The sequence below is a fragment of the Natrix helvetica genome (genome assembly GCF_964273705.1).
Source record: "Natrix helvetica genome assembly, chromosome: 12".
NCBI classification, from domain to species: domain Eukaryota; kingdom Metazoa; phylum Chordata; class Lepidosauria; order Squamata; family Natricidae; genus Natrix; species Natrix helvetica.
The window spans coordinates 3499982-3526109 of record NC_138556.1 but is presented as its reverse complement, the minus strand read 5'-3'; the positions used below and the strand labels follow the sequence as shown (position 1 = coordinate 3526109).

The following is a 26128-nucleotide window of genomic DNA, read 5'->3' as shown; positions in this document are numbered from 1 at the left end:
TACTATAACCATTTTTCCTAACTCTTCTACCAGATATTACTGGCAAACATTTATTACTTATTCTTCATACTCCTGTAAACTTTTTATTTCTAAATGTATACCCCACGGTTTAATAGTAAATTGCTTTTCCAGGCAGAAAAGCTGTTTATACGATTGTATTTTTATTATTCAACCAATAATAAAAAATACAATAGCATAAACAACATGATAATACAAGACCTAACAGAAGAGGTAAATTTCCAGGATAGTAAGTAGAAATGGCTGTCAATGATAGATTGTTGATGGTAGATTAAATGGACCTAGGTATCTTTGCCCTGAATAGAGGGCTGGACTAGAAGACCGTCTTCCATCCCACAGATTATCTGATACCATGCAGGGGTGAAATGCTACTGGTAGTTAAAAAAAAAAAGCGAACCGGTATTTCCAACGATCAACTGTGATGCGCGACTTATATTAGCTAGAATTGTTGGATTTCCTGCTTTCTAGCTACCGCATTTTTTGGAGTATAAGACGCACCAAGGTTTTGAAGAGGCATTTTTTTAAAAATGTAGGTAGGTAGATAGAGGGATAGAGATGGAGAAAGAGAGAGGGGGGGGGAGAGAGAAATACAGTAGATAGGTAGGGGGGGAGAGAGTAGTTAGGTAGGTAGGTAGGTAGATAAAGGGATAGAGAAAGAAATAGAGAGATAGAGAAATACAGTAGGTAGGGAGGGAGAGAGAGAGAGAGAGAGTGTGTAGGTAGGTAGGAAGGTAGAGGGATAGAGAGAGAAAAATGAGAGAAGAGAACTACAGTAGATAGGTAGGTGTTTCTGCTGGCACAGCACTTGATCAATGTAATTCTCATCAATCAGTTAAAGAGCTTTCCAAAAGGAAAAAAAGTTTTTGCACTCTGCAAACCTCCCAAAAACGGCCCATTTTTCATGAAAACAGGCCCATTCCCCCCCCCACACACAAAAGGCATGAATAGCCTTGGGGGGGCTTGCAGAGTGCTCCTGGGGGGGCAAAAACGAGCAAAAAACATCCTTTTTTCCACAAAAACGGGCCCGTTGTCCTCCCCAGCCCCCAGGAGCTCTCTGAAAGCCTCCATAAGGGTATGCACGGCCATTTTGGTGAAGGGGACGGGCCTTCGGGAGGCAAAATACGCTGTATTCGGTGTATAAGAAGCACCCAGATTTTCAGCCTCTTTTTTGAGGAAAAAAGGTGCGTCTTATACTCCGAAAAATACGGTAATCTAAACCGTGTGGCACAGCAGATTCACACACACACACCCCTACTTATCTTTGCAGGCTCCGGTGGCAGTCTGCCTCACCCGGACGTCATCACGTCCCGTTTTTGATACTCTGCGCATGCGTGGAAGACCCTGAGCATGCGCGGAGGTGGCGCATGTGCTCAAATTTACGAACTGGTAGCGAAGGTAAGTTGATTTCACCCCTGATACCATGGCCTGATAACACCGCTACTACCAATACCGGGCAGAGAGACCTTCTACTTTTTTTTCTACTTCTAATTTTGCCCACCCAAACATTCTGGTATAGCTAATCAACAGCCTACGAAGCTTCAAGAGCAGCAAATGCAGGAATTCTGTGTAATAAGAAAACGAGTAGCTTGAGATTTCAAGACTAATGAGAGGTCTCGTTTGTAAAGGCTACCAGGGAACAGTTAATTTACTAGTTGGCTAATGACGTTCTCCTGAACGTCCTTTAAAAAAAAAAAAAACCAAAGACACCAAACCTTTCATAAATGATATATATTGGATTGTTGCCCAGTAAGGAAATATCAGTTATGAATAATGTTTCTACCTCCATCATTGTCAGCGTTTTAATATTCCTAATTACTTATAAAAGCTATGATATTTAAGGTAGGAAAATCCTCTAGCTTTAAATCTTTTTTTTAAAAAAGGATCCCACAATTATCCTTTTCCTAAATCATTTGATGCCGTTCCCGCTAGCTGTGCACAAGTAGCGAACATGACTTGGCATTTCTAAGTCTGTTCAGATTTTATTTATACGTTGATCGATTGGATTGATATATTTATTTTATATATTATTATATTATTTATGATTCTATTCTATACCCTACAATGAGCCTCTCTGCATTTGCGGAGCGGCAGAGGTAGAAGACTTGGCTCACATCCTATCTGATTCTTGCTTGTACAAGGGGGTGAGAGGCAGGTACCTTGGTCCATAGGCCAAACAGGTGACCCATTGGGATCCCCATATCAAAACAACTTACATTATGTGTGGTGAGAACTGGAAAATAACATTTAACACAGCACAGGACTTCAACAAAATGTTTCAGTTGAGATCTGCATACGTGGGACTGATTGGGGTAGATTGTAAGGGTGACGCCGAAATATAATTGTAGGTCATTTTATTCTATTTTACATATTTGTGTATTAAATTATATTGTATCTTATCCTATAACTATTGTATTTTTACCCTATAAGAGTCTTTAAAATAAGAGTCAACTCTTATTTTAAATTGTTTGCATAGGATTTTATTGGTGATATATATTTCAACCTTGTGCTTTGATATAGCCTATAGGCTAATCAATAAAGCTATAATCTAACTGCATTATTTATATCTTGCTGTACATTTCTGGAACTCAAGGCAACTTAGGAAAGACCTTAGCCTTCCCAGCCATGCCTCTTGTAAGAAAGGCTGAACTGAATAAGAGTGCCTAAACCCTCCAGGGAATTTACCTGACTAATACTGGGGTCTCCCTGTTCCTATTCCAGCACCTACTGCATTACACCTGATTGGCTCATGGGCTAAGAGGGAGGGACCAGCGCAAAGTCAACCAATGAGCTTCTGTAGGTAACGAGAGACTAGATTTTGGATCTCCCTGTTCCTGGTCCAGGAACATCACCTCTAGTCCTAATGGCTGCTGGGTTGAGAGGGAGTTCCTCCCCCAAGGAAATCTCTATGGCTGAGGAGAGTCTAGAATTTAAGTCTCCCTCCTTCAATATCTTCACCGTCATCCTTCATTGGCTCTCTGGTTCTTTTTTTGATGTGTAGAGGCTCTAGGGGGATCAACTGGAGAAGATAGCATTGCCAAAGTGGCCTTTAACTCTCAAAGTATTCTTGGCTCTTCCCATGGATCCTTCCTACCTCTTTCCTCTGGACCCTAATGCCATCATTGTCCAATAGGCTTCTTATAAGCATTACTCTGAGCAGGTGGACCCCATATCTAGCGCCTTATGGGCCATTCGGAGAAACCTTTCGGCCAAAGCTTACTCAGATGACCAAGCCGGTGTCAGAATTTGCAGCAGCAATCACATCCAGAAAGCACACACACCGGTAACTGATTCAGCAGGATTCATTAACTTCTTTATATACATAATAACACATGAGGCATATATACAATACCCATGCTGGTTCTTCCAACGTGGTGGAGAGAAGAGATTGTAGTCAGTACAAGCACAGGCAGAGGAGAGAATAGTTTCAGTTTCAGTTTTGAGCAGCAGACTAGTTTTGAAGTCAGCACAGACTCAGAGCTGCAGAGGTAAGCCACGCCCAGGCTCCAAACTGTTTTAGCTCCCATGGCTGACCTTGTTACTAAGCCTTATTCCAGTTCATTAATATATCTACGCTGACAGCCAGTTGAATTAAAGCAGAGAAGATGACAGCTTCCCCTTGAGTTCCTGCTTGGGCTGGTGCATCACCAAAAGAAACTTCTGGGTTTCACCTCAACACAGAGCTGGCCCTGGGTTTGCGGCCATTTTACAATCCCCCACCTTTGCACCATGCCTCACAAGGAAGAAGGGTAAAGAGTTGCACCAGAGAGTCAATTCCGCCTCCTCAGTTCCTCAATTCCTTTTTAACTTTCGGGATGTGTGTTTTTTAATGTTGTACGCCGCCCTGAGTCCTTTGGGAGAAGGGTGGCATATAAATCCAATAAAAACAAAACAAAAACAAAACAAACAATTCCTTACTATACTGACTCCAGGTTTCTCCCCATGTTAAGCTACAAATCTTAAAATCTCATACACGAGGTAAAGACCCATTGCCTTCACGGGCAAAACCATAAAGGATCAAAGACAGAAGAGATGTTGCTGAAAAGGGTAATTCAGAAGAACAAGACTTCTGGACAATATTTCATAATGGTTTTTACAGGAGGCTTTTTAAAAGCTCTCTAATAATAGCGACTCCCTATTTCGTGCAAACTTCCTCGTTTTTTCCAGCTTTCTTTTGATGCCTCTTTTTTTGGTGGGGGGAGGTATCTTTTCTTAAAATCAGAAAATGTTAAAACTGCTGGCAGGGAGGCAGGGAGAATTCAAGTACTGCCCTGTAAGCAAACCATGTGCCTCTCCCACCACAGGTCCCAGATTTCAGCCATGCTGTCAGGGTTCCAAATAGCATCCAAAATTAAATCAGAGTCCGAGGCAAAGGATTCCTCAAAGTTCCAATTTATTAAGAGACCATGTTGGAAAATCTGGGAAAACCCGAATCTGAAATCTGGTTTTCCCCACCCAGTTGAAAGTTCAAGATCTTGCCCCCACAACCACAAGTCCATGACATGGTCCAATCATCCACTGCCATGCTGCCAGCTTCCACCCATCCAGTTCTGGCCAGGTGCAAAGACAAAGGATGACCTTGGCTTTCTAGAAAGAATTTTGTTATGGCTACCTACCATCCAACTCCATAATATCCCCCCGTCCCATTTTCCCACAATAGAAAATGCAGAGTAGAATAATAGAAAGTGTGGCAGACCAAAGATCCACAAGAAGAATGACTTCAGGCCTGACACATGCCTGGAAAGGCAGCAGAGCATTACCCAGAAGTCTGTTGTCTTTCCTGCATTATTGGTGCACAAGTAGTCGTGGCATTACAACCACAATTGAGTCCAGAATTTATGTTGCCAAGTGAGAAATGTGTTAAGTGAGTTTTGCCCCATTTTAGGATTTTTCCTGGCACAGTTGTTAAGTGAATCCCTGCAGTTGTTAAGTTAGTAACATGGTTGTTAAGTGAATCTGACTTCCCCGTTGACTTTGCTGGTCAGAAGGTCACAAAACGGGATCACGTGACCCCAGGACACTGCAACCGTCATAAATACGAGACAGTTGTCAAAGCATCCGAATATAAATCTCGTGACCCTGGGGATACTGCAATGGTCATAAGCGTGAAAAATGACCATCAGTCACTTTTTCCAGTACCGTTGTAACTTTGAGTTGTCACTAAGTCAACTATTGTAAGTTGAGGACTACTTGAACATTATTCCTTATGGGAAAAAAGGATTTGGCACTTATTGTTTGTAGTACTCATCGTGCTCCCTGGAACCAATTTAGGATGAGTGCCGAGGTACCACTGTATTCTGTATTCTGTAAGAAATGTATCCCCCATTTCTTTCCCCTTATGGCCATTTTGGATTCTTCCAGAAAGAGCCTTCAATTGCAATTCTCTTTTCTGCCTCCTCCCTCATCTCTGTCTTGCATGACCAAACTGGACTTGGAGACGAGAGGAGTCACGTAGGCTCAAGATCCAGATGCATCTTGACAGACTTGAACTCTGGGCCCTATCTAACAAAAGGAAATTCAGCCTAGAGAAAAGAAAAGTCTTACACTTAGGCAAGAAAAACCAAAAGTACACATATAAACTGGGTGAAACCAGGCTTAATAGCAGTGACTGGGAGGGGGATCTTGGAGTCTTGGTGGACAACCAGCTAAATAGGAGCCAGCAATGTGCAGCAGCAGCCAACAAAGCCAATGCAATCCTAAATTGCATTACCAGAGGGATTCAGTCAAGATCAATTGAGGTACTAATACCACTCTATAAAGCCTTAGTAAAACCACATCTAGAATACTGCATCCAGTTCTGGTCACAATATAAAGATGATGTTGAGACTTCGGAAAGAGTGCAGAGAAGAGCAATCAAGATGATTAGGGAACTGTAAACTAAAACATACGATGAATGGTTGCAGGAACTGGGCATGGCTAGTCTAGTGAAGAGAAGGACCAGGGGAGACCTAGTAGTCTTCGAGGGGCTGCCACGGAGAGGAGGGGGTCAAGCTATTTTCCAAAGCACCTGAAGGCCAGACAAGGAATAATGGATGGAAACTGATCAAGGAGAGATTCAACATTGCGAGAACAATCAACCGATGGAACAGAAGTTGCCTTCAGGAGTTGTAGGAGCTTCATCTCTGGAGACTTTCAAGAAGAGATTAGACTAGCATTTGTCAGAAATGGTGTAGGGTCTCCTGCTTGAGGGGGGATTGGACTAGATGACCTATAAGGTCCCTTCTAACTCTGTTAATCTGTTATCTGTTAACTCTTAAAGGAAATTATATATACACTTATATTGCATTTCAGTCATTCATGCAGCGATGAGATCGACAATCTCTAAACCAACCACCCAGCATTGTACAGTTGTGATGCCATTAATAGAGGGATACAATCAAGATCAAGGGAGGTAGTAATGCCACTCTATAAAGCCTCAGTAAGACCACACCTAGAGCTCTCCATCCAGTTATGGTCACCACGTTGAACTGCAGCCATGACTTCAAACAACAAATCACCACAAAAGGTCAGAGCAGCATCTGGGGAGAACATTCCAGAAGAATTACTCTCATTATCTTCATCCTTGTTGGAGGTACTTGTCAAAATTTCTGATCAATAGTGCAAATAGGAGGTAGTGAATTTAATAACTCTTTCTTCCCCTCCTATGGAACCAAGCTGTTCTAGCAGAGTTAACAAGCTTGGTTTCATTATAACAGTGACAGATACACCATCGCCGTTTGCATAACACACCACTGTTGACTTTGGGTGCCACACTAGACTTCTGCTTTAGCAAAAAAAAAAAAAAAGGTCAGAGCCAGCAACTATACAACTCACTTGCCAATTAAAAAGGTGTCACGTGAATTAGGGCTTTTGCAAAAAAAAGAAGAAGAAGAAGAAGAAGAAGAAGGACTTGAACACAGTAGTCAAACCTGATTCATTCCATAGGAAACAGCCAAATGGCTGGCCCCGAATCAGACAATTTTACACAGAGAGACACACAGAAAGACACACGCAAACCACACCACAGAAACCTTTTCGCCCCAGAAAAATAAGGCCACCTATCACAAGAAGCGAAACTTCAAAATAGCTCCTGCACAGTTCAGAGGCCTTAAATAGGTCAGTGCTTCACCGCGGCTGTCACAGAATTGGACTCAGCCCAGGTAAAAGGCGTTTTAAAGGCTTGGGAGAGAGTTATTGGAAAAAGGGATAATTCAGGCTGACAAGGAGAGGAGAAGAATAAGTGTCTATGTGTGGTTCACCCTGGATCTTGGCACAGATATGAGCTAATGAGCACCTGTAACCTTTTTGTCCAGCCACATCGCATTTCCCAATCATACCAACCACCAGTTTTCTCTTTGCAGAAATAATTCCACATCCCACCTAGAAAGCAGAACAGATCCCCGAGCGGGGAAGAGCGCCAGGCTTTCTCTGCAGCGGCTCAGCCACGAGCGAAAGCGAGTTGGACACCGAACAATGAATGACTAATAGCGGAGGGAAGACATTTTTTAAAAAATGACTTTGCAGAAAAGTATCTAAGAATAAAACCGTAAGAGAGCCACGGCTTTCTTGGAACGATCCTTATCTCAAAATAGAAACGCGGCATTTTAAGGAAGGGATTTATCACGGGGAAACGTCCGCTTCGAAGGCAGCGCTCCCCCCCCCCCGTTTGAAACATAAGCCACACGCCTGGGGAAAGCAGGTTATTTCATAATTATGGGATGCCGAGGCAATTCTGGTCTTTAGACTCACCGCTGGAGCAGTCTGGCCCTCCCCATCCGGGTTCGCAGTGACAGGTATCGGGGGACACACACCGTCCGTGGACACACTCCTCAGTGCAGAGAGCTAGGAACAGAAAGAGACATGCATTACCTCAGTGTCGCAGGCCAGAAAAGCTGGCATAATATGTGTATGCTGTTATTAAAATTTCAAGCAAACTCATTTGCTTTTTTTTTTTTAATTCCCAGAATTTAATTTCAAATTTTAGCTGGAAGGCTAAAATCCAGGAAGCCCTCACTGTTCTGACCTAGGCTTCCCCAGCAACACCAAGCCGAGTCCTCGTCCCTATTATTTAATTTCTAGTGAATTCCTCTCCAGCAAAGGAAAGACTCTCCTCTCCCACAGTCTTTCCAGATAGTTCACAATTACCAACCTTTATCAGGCTTGGAGAGTGGCCAATCCAATATCTTTCAGACGTTGCAATATTTGGCCAAAATGTAGGAATGAACTCATTGTCTCCTGCAAACTCCCCTCCCCTTTTGCTCCTCTTTTATTTCCTCTGGGAGGGGCCATTCATCGTCCACCTGTGGCCTTACTCCCAAGTCGGCACCTGTTCTTTAGCTGTTCCCTTCGTCTGGCAACTCTGTGCATGCGCACACTGGGAACAGGCTCCAGCTGTTCTTCTGCTTCACTGATGTCTGACTCTGAAGGCAGCTGATAACTCTCAGATGGCCCTGGCCCCCTCTCTGCCTCCGACACAGAGCCCTCATCAGAACCTTCCCCAGACTCCAGGACTGGCCCAGGTTCCTACCCAACCACCTCACATCCGAATCTGCTGCCAGCTCCGCTGGTGGGACACAACAGATCCCCAATCCCCCAGTCTGTGGACTAGCACCGGTCCATGGCATGCCAACATGCAAACAAGTGAAGCCCCATCTGGAGATGCAGGCAGCATGCAAAACCTCACCCCCTCCAGTCTGCCGAAAAATCTTTCTCCATGGAACCAGTCCCTGGTGCCCAAAAGGTTGGGACCCACTGATCTATAAGGTAGGGGGAGCCATGGAAAAGATTCACTTCCAAGGTTTACTAGATGGCAAAATTTCAGAGAAGGGGTCCGGAGCATGCCCACTCTTTTCAATCCAGTGGCAGAGGCAAATGCATTTATTGCTTTATTTATTGCTTTATTTATTTATTGCTTTATTTATTTATTTATTTATTTATTTATTTATTTATTTATTTATTTATTTATTTATTTATTTATTATTTATTTATTTATTATTTAGTGGCGCGGTGGTCTAGAAGTGGAGCTCTTGCCTCACAATCAGGGGGCTATGAGTTCGATCCTAGGTAGAGGCAGATATTTCTCTCTCTGGGCACAATGAGAATATACTGTATCTGCTGAACAAAATTCCGCATTGGCGACAGGGAGGCCATCCGGCCAGTAAACACTCTGCTAGCTCCATTCAGTTGCTCAGACTTCACCCTGGAAGGGATTATGGGGTCATTAAAAGATGGTGATGATTTATTTAAAATTTTATGCCACCGTCCTCCCTTATAAGGTGACTCCAGAAAACCTCAGGGAGAGGAGGCCCCACAACTAACCTGGTCCTCTACCATATAGAGCTTTAAGAGCAGTTACTAGCTCTTTGAATTGCACCTGGAAGGAAAGCGTGAGCTTGTACAGGTGTAACATGGGTAAACCAACGTTGCCCAATCACTGTTTAGCACAGTGTTTCTTAACCTCAGGCATTTTAAAGAGGGGTGGACTTCAACTCCCAGAATTCCCCAGCCAGCAATCCCAGACAGAGTGGGGAATTCTGGGAGTTGAAGTCCACCCCTCTTAAAATGGCCGAGGTTGAGAAACACCGGTATAGCATGTCGCTGACATAAGCCCAGTGGCGAAATCGAAGCGAAAGCTGCGCAGAACCAGAAAGAAGGATGCTTATTCATTTGAAAAATTTATATGCCACCCACTCCTCCTCGGGCTGTAGGCAGCCTACAAATATTCATATACAATAAAAATCATTAAAAACCCAGCTTAAAAAAAAAGACTATGCGGCTTTGATTGATGACTGCCTCCCAGCCAAGTCGGTCACAACTCACAAAATTAGCCAGTTGCAAGTTCGGCTTCGGAAAACAGCACCGGAAAGGCAGGAAGTTTTCTTCTGATTGGGACAGAGCTGGAAGAAGTTAACCCTTGGGCTTTTCTTGCAAATCTCCCCCCTCCCCCTCCCCCCCAGGTTCATGGCCCCAGAGCTTCCAATGCAAATTTGAGGAGGTGGGGGTTTCTTTGACATCAGGATGGCTATGGAGGAAGGATTAAAACGTATGACCTTAAGACTGACACAGTCCTAGGCTGCATCAACGGATAGAATCAAGATCACGTGAAGTGCTAGTACCATTTCATAACGCTTTGGTAAAGCCACATTTGGAAACTGCTGCTGGAAGGAAAATCAACCTGGTCCAGTTCCAAGCTGGGACAAAAAAGCTGGAAACAACATGGGAACTTTCTGATTGGAAAGAGAGTTTAATGATGAACGGAACCAACATAATAGAGTAACATAACAGAATAACAGAGTTGGAAGGGACCTCGGAGGTCTTCTAGTCCACCCCTCTACTTAGGGAGGAAACCCTGCATCACTTCAGACAAATGGCTATCCAGCATCTTCTTAAAGACTTCCAGTGTTGGGGCATTCACAACTTCTGGAGGCAACTTCTGTTCCACTGATTAATTGTTCTCACTGTCAGGAAATTTCTCCTCAGTTCTAAGTTGCTTCTCTCCTTCATTAGTTTCCACCCATTGCTTCTTGTTCTACCCTCAGGTGCCTTGGAGAATAGTTTGACTCCCTCTTCTTTGTGGCAACCCCTGAGATATTGGAAGACTGCTATCATGTCTCCCCTAGTCCTTCTTTCTATTAAACTAGACATCCCCAGTTCCTGCAACCGTTCTTCCTATGTTTTAGTCTCCAGTCCCCTCATCCTCTTTGTTGCTCTTCTCTGCACTCTTTCTAGAGGCTCCACATCTTTTCCACATCATGGCAACAGCAGTCCTGGGTCAGCTGAACAATTGGTTTGATGAGTACATGGAGATTTATATGTTTCAGAGATGCTGCTAGGGGAGTTGTGCTGTGTCTGAAACGCCCTTAGGAGATCGTGCAATGTAGTGAGCCCTGCGTCTTCTGGTACGTGGTAGTGGGCTAATCCTATTATGTCCTGAAGGATCATGTCCTGTTCTTAATCCCATCACCCTGGAGCTGAAGGTCTTTTGTTTTGTAGATAGGCTGGCCCAGTCTTTCTTCCTTCTTTCCTTCCTTCCTTCCTTCCTTCCTTTCCTTCCTTCCTTTCTTTCTTCTCTCCTTTCTTTTTTCTCTTTCCTTTCTTTCTTTCTTTCCTTTTTTTCCTTTCTTTCCTTTTTCTTTCTTTCTTCTTTCTTTCCTTCTTTTTTCTTTCTTTCCTCTTTCTTTCTTCTTTCTTTTTTCTTTCTTTCTTTCTTTCTTCTCTCCTTTCTTTTTTTCTTTCTTTCCTTTCTTTCTTTCTTTTTTCTTTCTTTCCTCTTTCTTCTTTCTTTCCTTCTTTTTTCTTTCTTTCCTCTTTCTTTCTTTCTTTCTTTCTTTCTTGCTTCTTTCTTTCTTTTTTTCTTTCTTTCCTCTTTCTTTCCTTCTTTTTTCTTTCTTTCCTTCTTTTTTCTTTCTTTCCTCTTTCTTTCCTCTTTCTTCTTTCTTTCTTTCTTTCTTTCTTTCTTCTTTCTTTTCTTCTTTTTTATTTCTTTCCTCTTTCTTTCCTCTTTCTTCTTTCTTTCTTCTTTCTTTCTTTCTTTCTTTCTTTCTTTCTTTCTTTCTTTCTTTCTTTCTTTCTTTCTTTCTTGGCAGTGAATGGCTTCCAGTTTCCTTTTTTTTAAAAAAAATTATTGAAAAGTTTTTTTAAAAAGACAAAAGGAAAAAAATATTTTTGGCAATTTCCTTCTGTACAACATTTCCACCTCGGTATACATCCATTGTAAATACACTTCTCCCCCCTTATTTCAGTTTCTTTGTCTATACATATGATACTATTATATACAGTCCTTAATTTACAATCCTTCATTCCATTTACACGTTTGTTCACCTCTACCTATACATTGTTAATTTCTAACTCCTGTGTCTTCTTCATTTAGTCTTTCCTTACACCTGTCCTGTTCCATTTGTACCATTCGTTCCATCCCATATAATGTTCTGTTTCCTCCTTCTCTTTTATTTCCTTTGTAAATTTGTCCTTCTCGGCACATTCTAACACTTTCATTATAAGACTGACTGGCCCAGTCTTTCTTAATGGACACAAAATGTCCGCTGGGGTGGGGTGGGGTAGCTATTAAGAAAGACTGAGTCTATTTTCTGCCTTAAAAGCATGTTTCTCCATTTCTCCCTTTGGGGAAATATAATATTCTGCTTTTTTAATATTTCCCAAAATATTAATCTTCCCTTGAGATGCACTCGAAGACTGCAGTTGGTCCAGAACGCGGCCGCGCGGGTGATTATGGGGAGTACTAGATACTCCCATATAACACCTCTCCTGCGCGAGCTGCACTGGCTGCCTGTGGTCTATCGGGTGCATTTCAAGGTATTGATTACCATCTTCAAAGCGCTCCATGGCACAGGGCCTAGCTACCTGCGGGATCGCATCCTGCCCCATACATCCCTACGACCAATTCGCTCTCACAGAGAGGGACTTCTCCAGGTGCCGTCCACTAAGCAGTGCCAAAGGGCGGCGCCCAGGAGTAGGGCCTTCTCTGTGATGGGCCCAGCCCTCTGGAATGACCTCCCCCCGGATATTAGGATTACCACCGACCTCCGCTCCTTCCGTTCAAAACTCAAGACCCACCTCTTTCAACTAGCAGGTCCGGCTCAACCATAGCTCCATTTTATTCCTCCTGGCAATTTTTAAACTTGTAATCTCCATTGGGGTTTTAATTCTAACTTATTTTAATATTTCTATGTTATTATAATGATTGTATTGTGTTTTATACCTCCCCGGTACAATGCGTACAATGTGTAATTTTATAATATGTGTTTTTATTTATTGTACGCCGCCCCGAGTCCCTTTGTGGAGAGGGAGCGGCTAACAAATTTAATAAATAAATAAAATAAATTTCATTATTGGGGAGGGGCAGCTTCCCACAATTCATTCAGTTCTCATCACCACACTATTAAAAATATGTTGAGACTCTAGAAAGAGTGCAAAGAAAAACAACCAGGATGATTAGGGGACTGGAGGCTATAACATACGATGAACAGTTGCAGAAACTGTGCCTGGCTAGACTAGGGAAGAGAAGGACCAGGGGAGACAGGATAGCAGTCTTCCAATATTTGAGGGGCTGCCACAGAGAGGAAGGGGATCAAGCTATTTTCCAAGGCCCCTGAAGGCCAGACAAGGAATAATGGATGGAAACTGATCAAGGAAAGATTCAAATTGGAAATAAGGAGGGATTTTTCTGACAGTTCTTTTTTCTCCTGAGCATTTGGGAAGGTTCCCAGGCCTCTGTAATCCTAAGGATCTCTTGCAGGGACTGGACTGGAGGATTGTGAAAATGAAAGAAACCTATTCCTGTTCGTGTACACGCAGACCTGAAGCAGGCAAAAGATAAATCAGAAGTTAAATTTCTAAGTCGTTATACCTCCATGTGGTGACCTTGGTTGGATGAATTGCCATTGTTCAATTGACCTCAATTTCCCTATCAATAAAACGGTGTTTTCCCCATTTGTTTCTGGAAGGGAATGACCTACAGAACAAGAGGCAACCAAAAAGACATATTCACTCTTCAGCTGATTAAATGTAGCAATTGGAGGCTTGATAGATCAGCTCTAACTTGTCCAGAAAGTTGTCGATATCAACAATTCCATTCCAGGTCATTTTTTTTTTCCTGTTAGCACACATTTCTAGGTCCATCCACAAAGGAAGGGGGAGGTGAAGAAGGGAGCCTGTCCTGCTGCAAGCTTTCTTTTAATTAATTTTTCATTCTATTAGCATTCCACATAATAGGATACACGGCTCCCCAAGGCACTTCTAATGTACTTTCGCAAACGTTCTCACCAGTTAATGGAACCGTAAAAATTGCTTGCCTCAAAACGGCCCAGCCCCAAATAAAGACGCGTCTCTCTTTACTCTCAGGCCATCCATCATCTCCCCCCTCCGTCCCACAGGAGTAAATAAAACTCCCCCTCCCACGTGCAGGCAAAGAGCTGTGGCGTTGCCTAGCAAAACTTGCCCTGTCTCTGCCAACCACTGGCTCCCCGCTCGTCCCTCACCACGCATGGGGTCACTTCTCCTGAACAATCCAGAACCTCACTGATTAGTATATTATTAGCATTCTTGGCATCTGGAGTTGGTTGGAGCTGGGTAATAAAAGGACTTACATCAAACTCCTGCCAACATGCCAAGTTGGGAAGCAGCAGATGCTTTTCCCAGGAGAGGTTGGGCTGCGTTGAAGCCCCTCATTCCTCCATGGGGAATTTAAACGAATTGGGGGAATATCAAGGAATGCTTGGTGTTTGTTCCCTCTGCTATAAGTGCAAACAGGCATTTTCCTTGTGAATCATCATACTGGAAGTGTCTATGGAGATTCTCAGCCATCCAGGTCATGGTTGTCCCAAAGGTGCTTTTTCAAAGGGAAATTGGATTTTGTTTTTCTTTGAAGAGGTTTCACTTCTCATCCAAGAAGCTTCCTCAGCTCTGACTGGATGGTGGGGAAATTGAATTCCATTCCCCACCATCCACTCAGAGCTGAAGAAGCTTCTTAGATGAGAAGTGAAATGTCTTCAAAACAACAACAACCAATTGCCTCTTGAAAAAAGTACTTTTGGGACACTCTACTGGAATTATTCCAATGTATGACTACTAAACTTCAGTAGTCATACTATAACTTACGTAATATACAATATACACCATGGGTGAAATTCAGCAGGTTCTGACCAGTTCTGGAGAACCAATAGCGGAAATTTTGAGTAGTTCGGAGAATCGGAAAATACCACCTCTGGCTGGCCCCAGAGTGGGGAGGGAATGGAGATTTTGCAATATCCTTCCCCCTGGAGTGGGGAGGGAATGGGGATTTTGCAGTATCCTTCCCCCTGGAGTGGGGAGGGAATGGGGATTTTGCAGTATCCTTCCCCCTGGAGTGGGGAGGGAATGGGGATTTTGCAGTATCCTTCCCCTGGAATGGGGAGGGAATGGAGATTTTGCAGTATCCTTCCCCAGGAGTAGAATGGGAATGGGGATTTTGCAGTATCCTTCCCCCTGGAGTGGGGAGGGAATAGGGATTTGCAGTATCCTTCCCCACTAGTAGAATGGGAATGGGGATTTTGCAGTATCCTTCCCCTGGAATGGGGAGGGAATGGAGATTTTGCAGTACCCTTCCCATGGAGTGGGGAGGGAATGGGGATTTTGCAGTATCCTTCCCCTGGAATGGGGAGGGAATAGGGATTTGCAGTATCCTTCCCCAGGAGTAGAATGGGAATGGGGATTTTGCAGTATCCTTCCCCTGGAATGGGGAGGGAATGGAGATTTTGCAGTATCCTTCCCCAGGAGTAGAATGGGAATGGGGATTTTGCAGTATCCTTCCCCCTGGAGTGGGGAGGGAATAGGGATTTGCAGTATCCTTCCCCAGGAGTAGAATGGGAATGGGGATTTTGCAGTATCCTTCCCCTGCCACGCCCACCAAGCCACGGCCACAGAACTGGTGGTAAAAAATTTTTACATTTCACCACTGATATACACAATATACATAACAAGATTATGTATGACTGCATAATTAATCTAATGTATGACTACTGAAAAGTATCTTGTTAGAAATTCTTAGGGTAGGACATTTATTTGTCCAGAATGGTACCAATAATTCTTGATTTACAAAAGTTCATTTAGCGACTGTTCAAAATTACAACTGCACTGAAAAAAAGTGACTTATGACCATTTTCATACTTATGACCTTTGCAGCATCCCCATGTTCATGTGATCAAAATTCAGGTATTTGGCAACTGACTCATAGTTATCACCATTGCAGGCTCATGTGACACCCCTCCCCCCTTAGGGGATCATCTGACAAGCAAAATCAATGGGGAAGCCAGATTCACAGATTCAACAGCTTCTAATTTAACAACTGTGGCAAGGAAGATAATAAAATGAGGCAAGATTCACTTAGCAACCATCTCACTTAGAAACGTTGGGCTCAATTGTGATCCTAAGTGGAGGATTACTTGTATAGGATTTCCTGCCCGTCCAGGGGGTTGGACTAGAAGACCTCCAAGGTCCCTTCCAGCTCTTATTATTCTGAGGTTCTGGTGTTCTAATCCAGTTCCACCCTTTGCTTTCTACCATGGCCCCTCGGAGTCCTTCCAGCCCCAAAGACCATTAAAGCAGCTACTTAGGATAAAGACAATTCTGCAGGATTTCATGGAAGCCCCCAAAGGGAGGACAGCCAACCGTAATTATTATTAACTGCTACTTATTACGAGGATAGAAATTAGCCATTAAGCATATGCTTGGTACACCTTCTGCAAATTAGCAGCCTCCATGCACGGTGGGGTATAATTTCCATCGTCCTCAGCTGGCAGCCCTCGCTGGGAGTTCCAAGAGTGATTGTCCAATGCTTCAGGAGGCCATCCAACTGCAGAAGGCTGGGAGGGTACAGATGGCTGATATGATTTTAAAGGGCTTCCGATGCCGACTGTAATGAGAGCTGAAATCCATTCCAAATGCTGACAGATTTTTTTCCCCCATGGGAGGGAGGGTTTTTAGTGTTTTTTGTTTGCTGCAAATTGATACGTCGCTTAGTTTTCTTATTTATATTTCGGCTCCATCTTTCCATCTCACGAAAGTTTGAGGCAGCTTAGTTACTACACAGCAGCTGCAGCTGTGTGTAGATTGGGCTGAAACACTGGAGTGGCCCTACCTTGAACAGTTCCTAGGGCTGCGATGGTGACACACGGAGCCATTTGTTAGGGCACGAGAGGCGTTGCCCTGTCAGTCAACTGACTTCGGCCTTCTTTTTCGGCCATTTTTCACCCTACGGAGGCTTCTCTGAATGAAGGAATTTCCCAGGAAGCCTCCTGAAGGCTCCGGAGGGCATAAAACAGCCGTACGGCCAACCTGGAGGTTTGGGAACAGTGACTTCTGGTTTGAAACCTCCCAAAGCCTCCGGAGGCCGAAAAACAGCCCTACAGACAAACTGGAAGTCACTGTTCCAAAACTTCCAGGTTGCCCATATGGTCATTTTCCACCCTCTGGAGTCTTCCGGGAAGCCTCCTGAAGCCTCCAGAGGCCCTCTGGGGGGGGGGAGGCTGTTTTAGCTCTCCCCAAGCTCCTAGAAAGCCTCTGGAGCCTGGAGGGGGCGAAAAATGGATCCATCGTGGACCAAAAGCAGGAGGGAGGGGGGTTGCACACACATGCACGGGGTGGTGGTCACGCGCATAGCATTATGGATGTGGGCATGCCCAATCATGACCCCCCCTGCGTTCCTCCCGCTTTTGGCACACGATTCGAAAAAGATTAGGGTGAACCTGTCTGGTCCCAGCCCAACACCTTAACCGTTATACAGGTAATCCTCATCTTACCTACATAAATGAGCCCCAAAATTCTGTTGCTAAACGAAGCAGTTGTTATGTAAGTTTTGTTCCACTTTACAACCTTTTTGCCACTTTTAAGCAAATTGCTGGAGTTGTAAAATGAACCATGTCAGTGGTCACCAACTGGTGGTCCATGAGAAAAGTTTAGTGGTCCACAGAAAAATTATTTGCATTTTTTATATTGTACTAAATTGGGGGTCCTCAAATTACAGCCCCTGGGATGGATACGTGCAATGAACGTTTGAGTTGCTGCAGAGAGTCTCCCCCTTCAGGGTCTTTTTGTGTGGGTCGGAGGGGGGAAGAAATTCCGACTTGAGGTCTGCTTCATCCTCCTGGTGTGGGGCTTTGGGCAAAGGCTGGAGGGAAGCGCCGTTGATGGCGAAGAGCCAGAGGGCCTTGTTCCAGTGGGACTGCATCATGGCCTGGAACTGGCTGACCATCTCTGCCCGCTGAGCCTCCAGGCGCCGGCCCCTGTCCTTGCACTCCCGCAAGTCTTCCCTCTGCTTGGAAAGCTATGCTCCTAGTCCTCAGTGAGGTGCTTCTGCTGAGAACCTCCTTCTCGGTCAGATCCAATTTGAACTGAGCTGTTTTGCCAACTCTTCCTCATAGTGGCTACTTAGTTCCAACAACTGCTTCCTGTTGGGGCCCCAAAGAGCCCATGTGGGGAGGCGAGGAGTGTTTGGGAGGGGAGGGGCAATTAAAGGCCGGCGAGACAACTCTCAATGAGAGTGACATCAAGTTGGCCACACCCACCCAGACACATGACCGCCTAGTCACGCCCACCTAGCCGATCATTAGGCAGATCATATGAATGGTTTGCGGGATTTAAAATTATGAATTTAGTGGTCCCCGATGTCCAAAAGGTTGAGGACCCCTGAATCATGTGGTCATTAAGTGAATCTGGCTTCCCCCGTTGACTTTGTTGGAAGCCAACTGAGAAGGTTACGAATGGTGATCACGTGACCCCAGAACCTTGCAAGCGTCATAAATATATTCCAGTTGTATCTGAACTTTGATCGTGTCGCCATGGAGATGCTATAACGGTTGTAAGTGTGAAAATTGGTCATAAGTCATTTTTTCCAGTGCTGTTGTGACTTTGAACAGTCACTAAATGAATGGTTGTAAGTTAAAGAATACCTATATTGTAATGGCTAGAAGGAATAACCTTGAGGAACAGGAGAAAGAACGACAAGCAAGATACCAGTCAGATAAAAGAAATTTGAGTCTGGGCTCAAACTGTAACCTGGGAAAGCATCTAAAAAGCAAGACCTTCTCTAGTTCTCAGGAAGATAAAGGGAGGACGAGGGGAAAGTCATTCAAACTTATAAGATTCCGTTGCTTAACATTTTAGTAAAAGTAGTATTGATATGCACTTCCTAGAACAGGAATTCTGGGAGTTATAGTCCACAGTTCGAAAAGTTGTCATAGTGACCCATCTATATCCATGGAGTATGTAAGAGGCAAGAATGCAACTTTTGTCAGTACCCTGGAGAGCTCCCTGCTGACAATCAGAAACCAGATTTCTTCAGTGCCTAACTAAGACCAAAAAAAGGCATTTATTTATTTACCATATTTGTCAGACTATAAGAAGCGCCGGCGTATGAGACACACCAAGATTTTGAAGAGGTAAGTAAGAAAAAAAGGTTTTGTCCTCCCCGGTTCCCAGGAGCAGGCTTCAGCAGGGCTGGGGGGAGGCAAAAACGACTCCGTTTTTGCAAAAAAAATGGGCAGAAAGCGAAATGGAGGTCTTTTTGCATTTCCTCGGCCCTGCTGAAGCCTGCAGAGTGCTGCTGGGGGCTGGGGGAAGGCAAAAATGCCCATTTTTGTGAAAAACAGCCCATTTTTCCCTGTTTTTTTTGCAAAAATGTGATGCGGGACGCACCAACATTTCCACGGTCCTTTGGGGGGGGGGAGGTATGCCTTATACTCCAAAAAATATGGTAGTTTGTCACTCATGTACAAGATTAGAGGAATAAGAATAAACAGGAATAAGAACACAAGATGTGGGTACAAATAAATGGGGACATTAGGACAGGGACATTAGGCATGCTGGTTCACTTATCCAGCCCTTCCTTGCAGCTGAAATAATTTCCAGACTGGCTCCTGTAACTGTCCTGAAAGAGAAATGCATGAAGACCCCATACGAAACCCAACACTCCCCCCATTATAGGGGGCCATAGAATCCCCAGCCCATGTTTTTCTGCATTACCAATTCTACAGGGACATCCACCACCAGTGGATCATCCCTCTTTCATTTAAATTTCCAGCATGCCCTGATAACTTTTATCTGCACTCTCTGTTTAAATAATCAAGATAAATCTATTTCTTTAAAAAGGAGCACTTTATGCGCAAGCTTCGCCCACCAAATTGTGGCTAATAGGTCTTCCTGTTAGGAGCTAGCTTTGTGTCATTCATTTGATTGATTGTGCTTGCGTTGCTCAATGACCAAGATAAAGGTCTGTCCTTCCACCTGTCTGTCTGTCTGTTGTTTGTCCAGAAGGGCTGCTCCTAAGGCCATGGAAGACTCAGCTTCTACACTGGAGCTATCCAATAACAGAAGAACTACATCAATACGTACTTTTTACGTAGTTTTCTCTCTGCTAACGCTAGGCTGCTAACTAGGGCATATAAAACCTTTGTCAGACCTATTCTTGAATACTGCTCACCTGCCTGGAACCCACACTGCATCTCGGACATTAAAACTTGAGAGGGGGTCCAGAGGTATTTTGCAGGAAGAGCGCTCAACTCCTCTGCTTGTAATAAAATTCCGGATACCACCAGGCTTGAAATTTTAGCCTTGGATAACCTTGAACTATGCCGTCTACGCTCCAGCCTGAGATAATCTTCCATAACTTCCTACCTGTTAAGGACGACTTTTACTTCAACTGCAATAACACAAGTCAATAGATACAACGCTGTCAATAGATACAAACTAAATGTAATCCGTTCTAATCTTGATTGCAGGAAAAACGATTTCAGCAGTAGAGTAGTAAATGTGTGTAGAATACCCTACCCGATGTTAGTTCCTCTAACCCCCATACCTTTTACCTTAAACCAGGGATGTCCAAACTTGGGAACTTTAAGACTTGTGGACTTCAACTCCCAGAATTCCCCAGCCAGCCATGCTGGCTGGGGAATTCTGGGAGTTGAAGTCCACAAGTCTTAAAGTTCCCAAGTTTGAACACCCCTGCCTTAAACTGTCTACCATGGACCTTACGCTTTTCTTAAGAGGCCCCTAAGGGGGCATGCATAAGCGCGCCAGCGTGCCTACCATCCCTGTCCTACTGTCCCCATTTATATGTACTCTTTTTATGTGTTTATGGCTATGTTTTGCTTATTTTTATCCATTTATTTTTCATGTGTTTTTCCTACTGGCACTTGTTGACAAATAAAAATAAATAAATAAAAATAAAATAAATAAAATAGCTCTGAAGGTGCCTATGGAGATGGTTTCCTGCAACATTGGGGTAGCTGTAGCTGATTGAAATCTTAGCCCTCGCTGGGTTCCTGTCCTCAGAGATGTAAGATTTTCTAAAGAGTCCACTAGCCTCCATCACACAAAGAAGAAACATCTAAATATTCCCATCAGGTTTATAAATCAGGCGTCCTTTTTTGCAAAATGGTGGCCATGCACACAAATTTAAACGTAGGGAGCTCTGCCTGTCAGAGGAGGAGAAGGAGGAGCCTTGCAATGCATTCTTATTAAAAACAACAACATTTTTTTTTCCTCTTCAGCATCCAGGCAAAAACCAGGGCAGGACAGGAACCCAGCGAGGGCTCCATCAATCTTACTAAATCAATAATGTTAATGCTGTAATATTTCCCTGTATTATTCCCAGCTTTTACTCCACGCCAGTTGACGGCCAACTCACCGAGCCCTGCAACTCCAAACTGCCATTTGTCTTCTCAGAAAGGAATTGCAAATCTCTTAGAACTGAGTAATGAAGTTCAAATATCAGCCGAATCAGCACAGGACGTGACCCATGAATTTGTATTCTGGGAGTTAGTTCGAGTCGCTTTCTTTCCTGCCACTCTTTTAGATTTCCTAGGAAGGTTTTTCCAAACATTACACGTTCTGTAGGAAAGGTTTACATTGCCTGGTGCATAAATGTTTAGTCTCATCGTTTAATGGAAAGAAGGACTAGAGGTGACATGATAGGAGTGCTCCAATATCTAAGAGATTGCCACAAAATAGATGGGGGTCAACCTATGGTATTTCCCGAAGGTAGGACAAGAAGCAATGGATGGAAATTAATCAAGGAGAGAAGCAAGCTAAAACTAAGGAGGAATTTCCCGACTGTTAGAAAGAACAATTAGGCAGTGGAATTAAGCCTTCGGAGGTTGTGAATGTTCCAACATCAGACGTTTTTAAGAAGAGACTGGATAACCGTTTGTCTGAAACGGGATAAGGTTTCCTGCCTGTGCAGGGGGTTGGACTAGAAGACCTCCAAGGTCCCTTCCAACTCTGTTATTCTGTTACCCTTGCCATGCTGTGTGAGAAAACTAGAAATCCACATGAAGACAATAGCTGCAGCTCGGGGTTGAACTGTGGAATGTCTGCAAGCAGAAAACCCAACACAGACTGTACCGACAACCTCCACTCTATGCTGGGTTGTTCGCCTGCAGACATTTCGTGACCCAAATAGGTTATGATATCAATGCTCCATCACAATTCACCCCACCATAATCAGGGCACTGTGGATGTGATCTATAGTGGGTCGTGAAACAGTGCTCCATCACTGGAAGGTTTCAAAAATAGACTGGACAACCATTTTACCGGGATGGTATAAGGCAGTAAATGGTGAACCTTTTTGGTGGGATGTGCGCACTCCTAAAATGCAATGCGAGAATCTCCCATGCATGCGCTTCCCCCGCATGCACAGACGTGCCCCCCCCCGCTTATTTTTGGCTTCCAGGTTGGCGCAGGAGGCCTTCCAGGCCTAAAATGGGGTGTGGGGGGCATGAATGAACATGAACCCCCAAAATGCAATGCGAGCGTCCCCCTGCACATGCCCCCTCCCCCTGCTTGTGCACGTGCATCCCCGCATTCTCCCCGCCACCGCGCAGGGACAGCAGAGACCCGGAGACCAGCTGGTCAATGGTGGTGTGCATGCATGCACGGTGGAGCTGGCCTGGGCCGACAGCTGGCACACCCGCAGAGAAGACTCTGCGTGCCACCTGTGCCATAGGTTTACCATCATGGGTATAAGGTTCTCCTGCCTTGAGCAGAGAGTTAGACTAGAAGATCTCAAAGCTCCCTTCCAGCCCTATGATTCTATATTCTCTATTCTATGCAAGTAGACGAGCAAGCTCTGAGAACATCAAGGACTTGAAATCTATTTTTTAAAATATCGGCCATATCTGGATCTCAATTAAAAATAGATGTCTCCTAATCACAGTGATATTCTCCAGTCTTCCTCCAAGTCAAAGTTCAACGTCCATTTCTCCATCCAGAGTTTGCCCACCTCGCTCACGGTTGCTTTGATGAAAGATTTGATGAAAGCAGGTTGTCCCTGCTTCTTCTTTGCGTGTGACCATCCCTGCCTCTGCTGCCCATAGTTTAGAACAGGAGTGTCAAACTCGTGATGACACGTTGTCATCACGTGATGTATCGCAACTTTTTCCCCCTTCACTAAACTGGGGAGTGGGCATGGCCAGCACGCGACGCACCCGGCCTGCGAGGTGTGAGTTTGACAACCCTGGTTTAGAAGCAGCTGACTGTCAGGCCTGCAGCCATCTTTCCTTTTGGACCTCAGGCCTGCCACACTTTCTATTATTCTACTATGCATTTTCTATTGTGGGAAAATGGGAGGGGGAATTGTACGGAGTTAGGTGATAGGTAGTCATGGGACTAGACAGTCTCTTATCTGAAATGGTATAGTTGGACTAGAATACCTCCAAGGTCCCATACAGCTAATCCTATTCTATTGCTACAAACATGTAAATGAAATCTTTTCAGCTTCACTTCCAAATCTCCCTCCTAACTTAGGTCTTTTCAAACTGTGCTACTTGGGCCTGAAGATACCATTACAGATCCAGGCCACTTCACCCACGGATTCTCAAGAACAGCCTTCTCTAACTCAGGGGGGTCATTTCCCCACGTAATGTCTGCCAACCGTCTCAAAATCTAGCAGCTGCCAAGCCTCAAGCACCTGGGCACGAACAAGGAAGCCAGCACAACAACACAGCCTCCTGTGCAGGGTCTGCAATGCTCACCCAGGATAAATACGGAATCTTGGGAAATTGGAAACTGGCTTATTATGAGTTCTTGTAATGGCAATAAGCATACCTTGAGGAACAGGATGAAGAGCTGCTACCAAAATAACCAATAAAAAAACCTGAATATGGGGCAGAAATGTAATATGAGAAAGTGCTTCATACATGACTCTCCCTAAGATCTTATAAAGATGTAGGAAGGAAGAGGGAGAAAGTGCATTCAAACTTGCAAGAATCTGTTACTTTAATAGCAATAAAATTAGCATTTGCAACTCTGGTTTCCTAGTGCAGTTTAGCTTAAAGGGCTGACATCAATCTTGCAATTTATTGCAAATAAACTGATCATCAACTGATTGATTGCAAATTATGCCTATGAGTAGGAATCTTCTCAAGTAGCTTGGTTAGCACCTGCTTGGAGTTAGATAACAGTCAATGGAATTAGAGTGAGGTGGTTTGACTTAGCTCACTTGTGGCTACGTAGGGATTCCAGACTGAACCCTCTTTTGATTCCCTCCACCCCAGATTCCGTCACTCCTCCTACAGGCCCTGCATGAAATACTTTCTCAAATTACATTTATACTCAGATATTTTTTACCTGATCACTGTCTTGGCTGTAGTTCAGTGGGTTGCTGCCAGTCCTGACCAGTACAGCCATACTGGTAGAGGCCTGGAGTAGCTGAGAGTGTACCAGTATGATGGCTCGTTTGGGCCACCCCCCCACCCACCTGCACTCTATAGCTGTATTTATGCCAAAAAGCACACTGCGCATGAGCGCATGGCATGCAGAGCCTGCGCATGCCCCGACAAGCAGCTGGGTGTTGCAGGGGCGGTAGATTGCGCAGAGCACATCAGGTGTGTGCACGGACAGACCGTGATCAGTGTACCAGTAGTGATGGTAAGAGCAACCCACCACTGCTGTGGTTCTTCTTCCTGTTCTTCAAAGTTATTCCTACATTCCATTAAAGTTCCTTAAGATGGACTCTCTTTGAATGACTTAAAATATATGCATTTCCCCCCCAGGGTTCTTACCACCTGAGCTAAATTGCTGTTTAAGAAATAAGCAAACAATGCAACCTCCCCTCCATCTATCTCTTGACCTTTTCTTTCCCAAGCTCCCTGCAATCTCTCCTAGCAGCCTTCGGATCTGTAGAGATGGCGATTCCTAGAATCCCCCAGCTTCTGGCCAGATTGGCAAGGAATTCTGGGAGTTGCAAACTCAACGAGGCTCTTTGGGTAGGCTGATGGCCAGCCGCCTGTTTCGGAATATAGGTGATGGCGTTTGGGATGCAAGGCTTAAGCAACTGCTGTTTTTAAAATAGAGCATGGCATTGCTGGAGAAGTTGTTGCTGACAGCAGCCCCCGGGGAAAACTATTTTTAAACCCACCGCCCCCCAATGAAACTCTCGCAAGCATGTGCCAAGGGGTTCTCCTGACTGCAATGTATCATTGGATTAGCACAAGGACCATTTAGTAATCTGGCACAGGGTTGATTTAAACAGTGATAAGTGGAATGAAGTGAGATTGTGCCAAAGTAGAGTGGGCTATTATCAAATGAACCATTCTAATACCCAACCAGACCTCTCTCTCGGCCCTCTCGTATAGATCTGGAGACCCAGCTTACGGATGCAAAATTGTTTTGCATCTTTTCTGCTGGACGCATTGTAAAAACGGAAAACAATTCTTGATACTGGTGGCTGCAGCACTTTTTAAAAAATAATATCTTCATTAAATTTCAAAGTCAAACATTAAACTGAAAACTAACCTAATGGGGAAAAGGGAAAGGGAGTAACATAGCAAATTAAAAGTGACCATGAAAAAATACATCAAACAGAAATCACTTCTTCAAAGCAAAAGAGATTAAAACAATTATGTAGTAAGGATAGAGAGGGTACCCGAGCACTTTCATCATGGACAATTTATTTATTTATTTATTTATTTTATTCTGGCTTAATCATTTTCATAAATAACTCAAGAAGGCAAACGTATCTAATACTCTAAGGAAGGAGCATTAGTTATGTCAGCCATCTTGAGTTATCTATTTTCGCCATCTTGAGTTAATCTGTTTTCCCCACAACAACAATTCTGTGAGTTGGGCTGTGCTGAGAGAGAATGGCTGGCCCAAAGTCACCCAGCCGGCTTCCATGCCTAAGATGAGGCTGGAACTCACTGTCTCCTGGTGATTGGCCCAAAGTCACTCAACTGACTTTCATGCCTAAGGTGGGACTAGAACTCACTGACTCCTAGTGATTGGCCCAAAGTCACTCAACTGACTTTCATGCCTAAGGTGGGACTAGAACTCACTGTCTCCTGGTGATTGGCCCAAAGTCACTCAACTGACTTTCATGCCTAAGGTGGGACTAGAACTCACTGACTCCTAGTGATTGGCCCAAAGTCACTCAACTGACTTTCATGCCTAAGATGGGACTAGAACTCACTGTCTCCTGGTGATTGGACCAAAGTCACTCAACTGACTTTCATGCCTAAGATGGGACTAGAACTCACTGTCTCCTAGTGATTGGCCCAAAGTCACTCAACTAACTTTCATGCCTAAGATGGGACTAGAACTCACTGTCTCCTGGTGATTGGCCCAAAGTCACTCAACTGACTTTCAT

The 26128-nt window shown here is 44.2% G+C and overlaps 1 protein-coding gene across 4 annotated transcripts in view; it reads right to left on the bottom strand.

Annotated features, from left to right (window-relative positions):
* The window catches only part of MEGF11 (multiple EGF like domains 11), a 669285-nt gene that overhangs the window by 417593 nt on the left and 225564 nt on the right, over nt 1-26128 (bottom strand). For all 4 annotated transcript variants that reach the window (XM_081965210.1, XM_081965211.1, XM_081965212.1 and 1 more), the window contains one exon: nt 7744-7836. In XM_081965210.1, coding sequence (XP_081821336.1) covers nt 7744-7836 — 93 coding nt within the window. The remainder of the gene's footprint in view (nt 1-7743; nt 7837-26128) is intronic.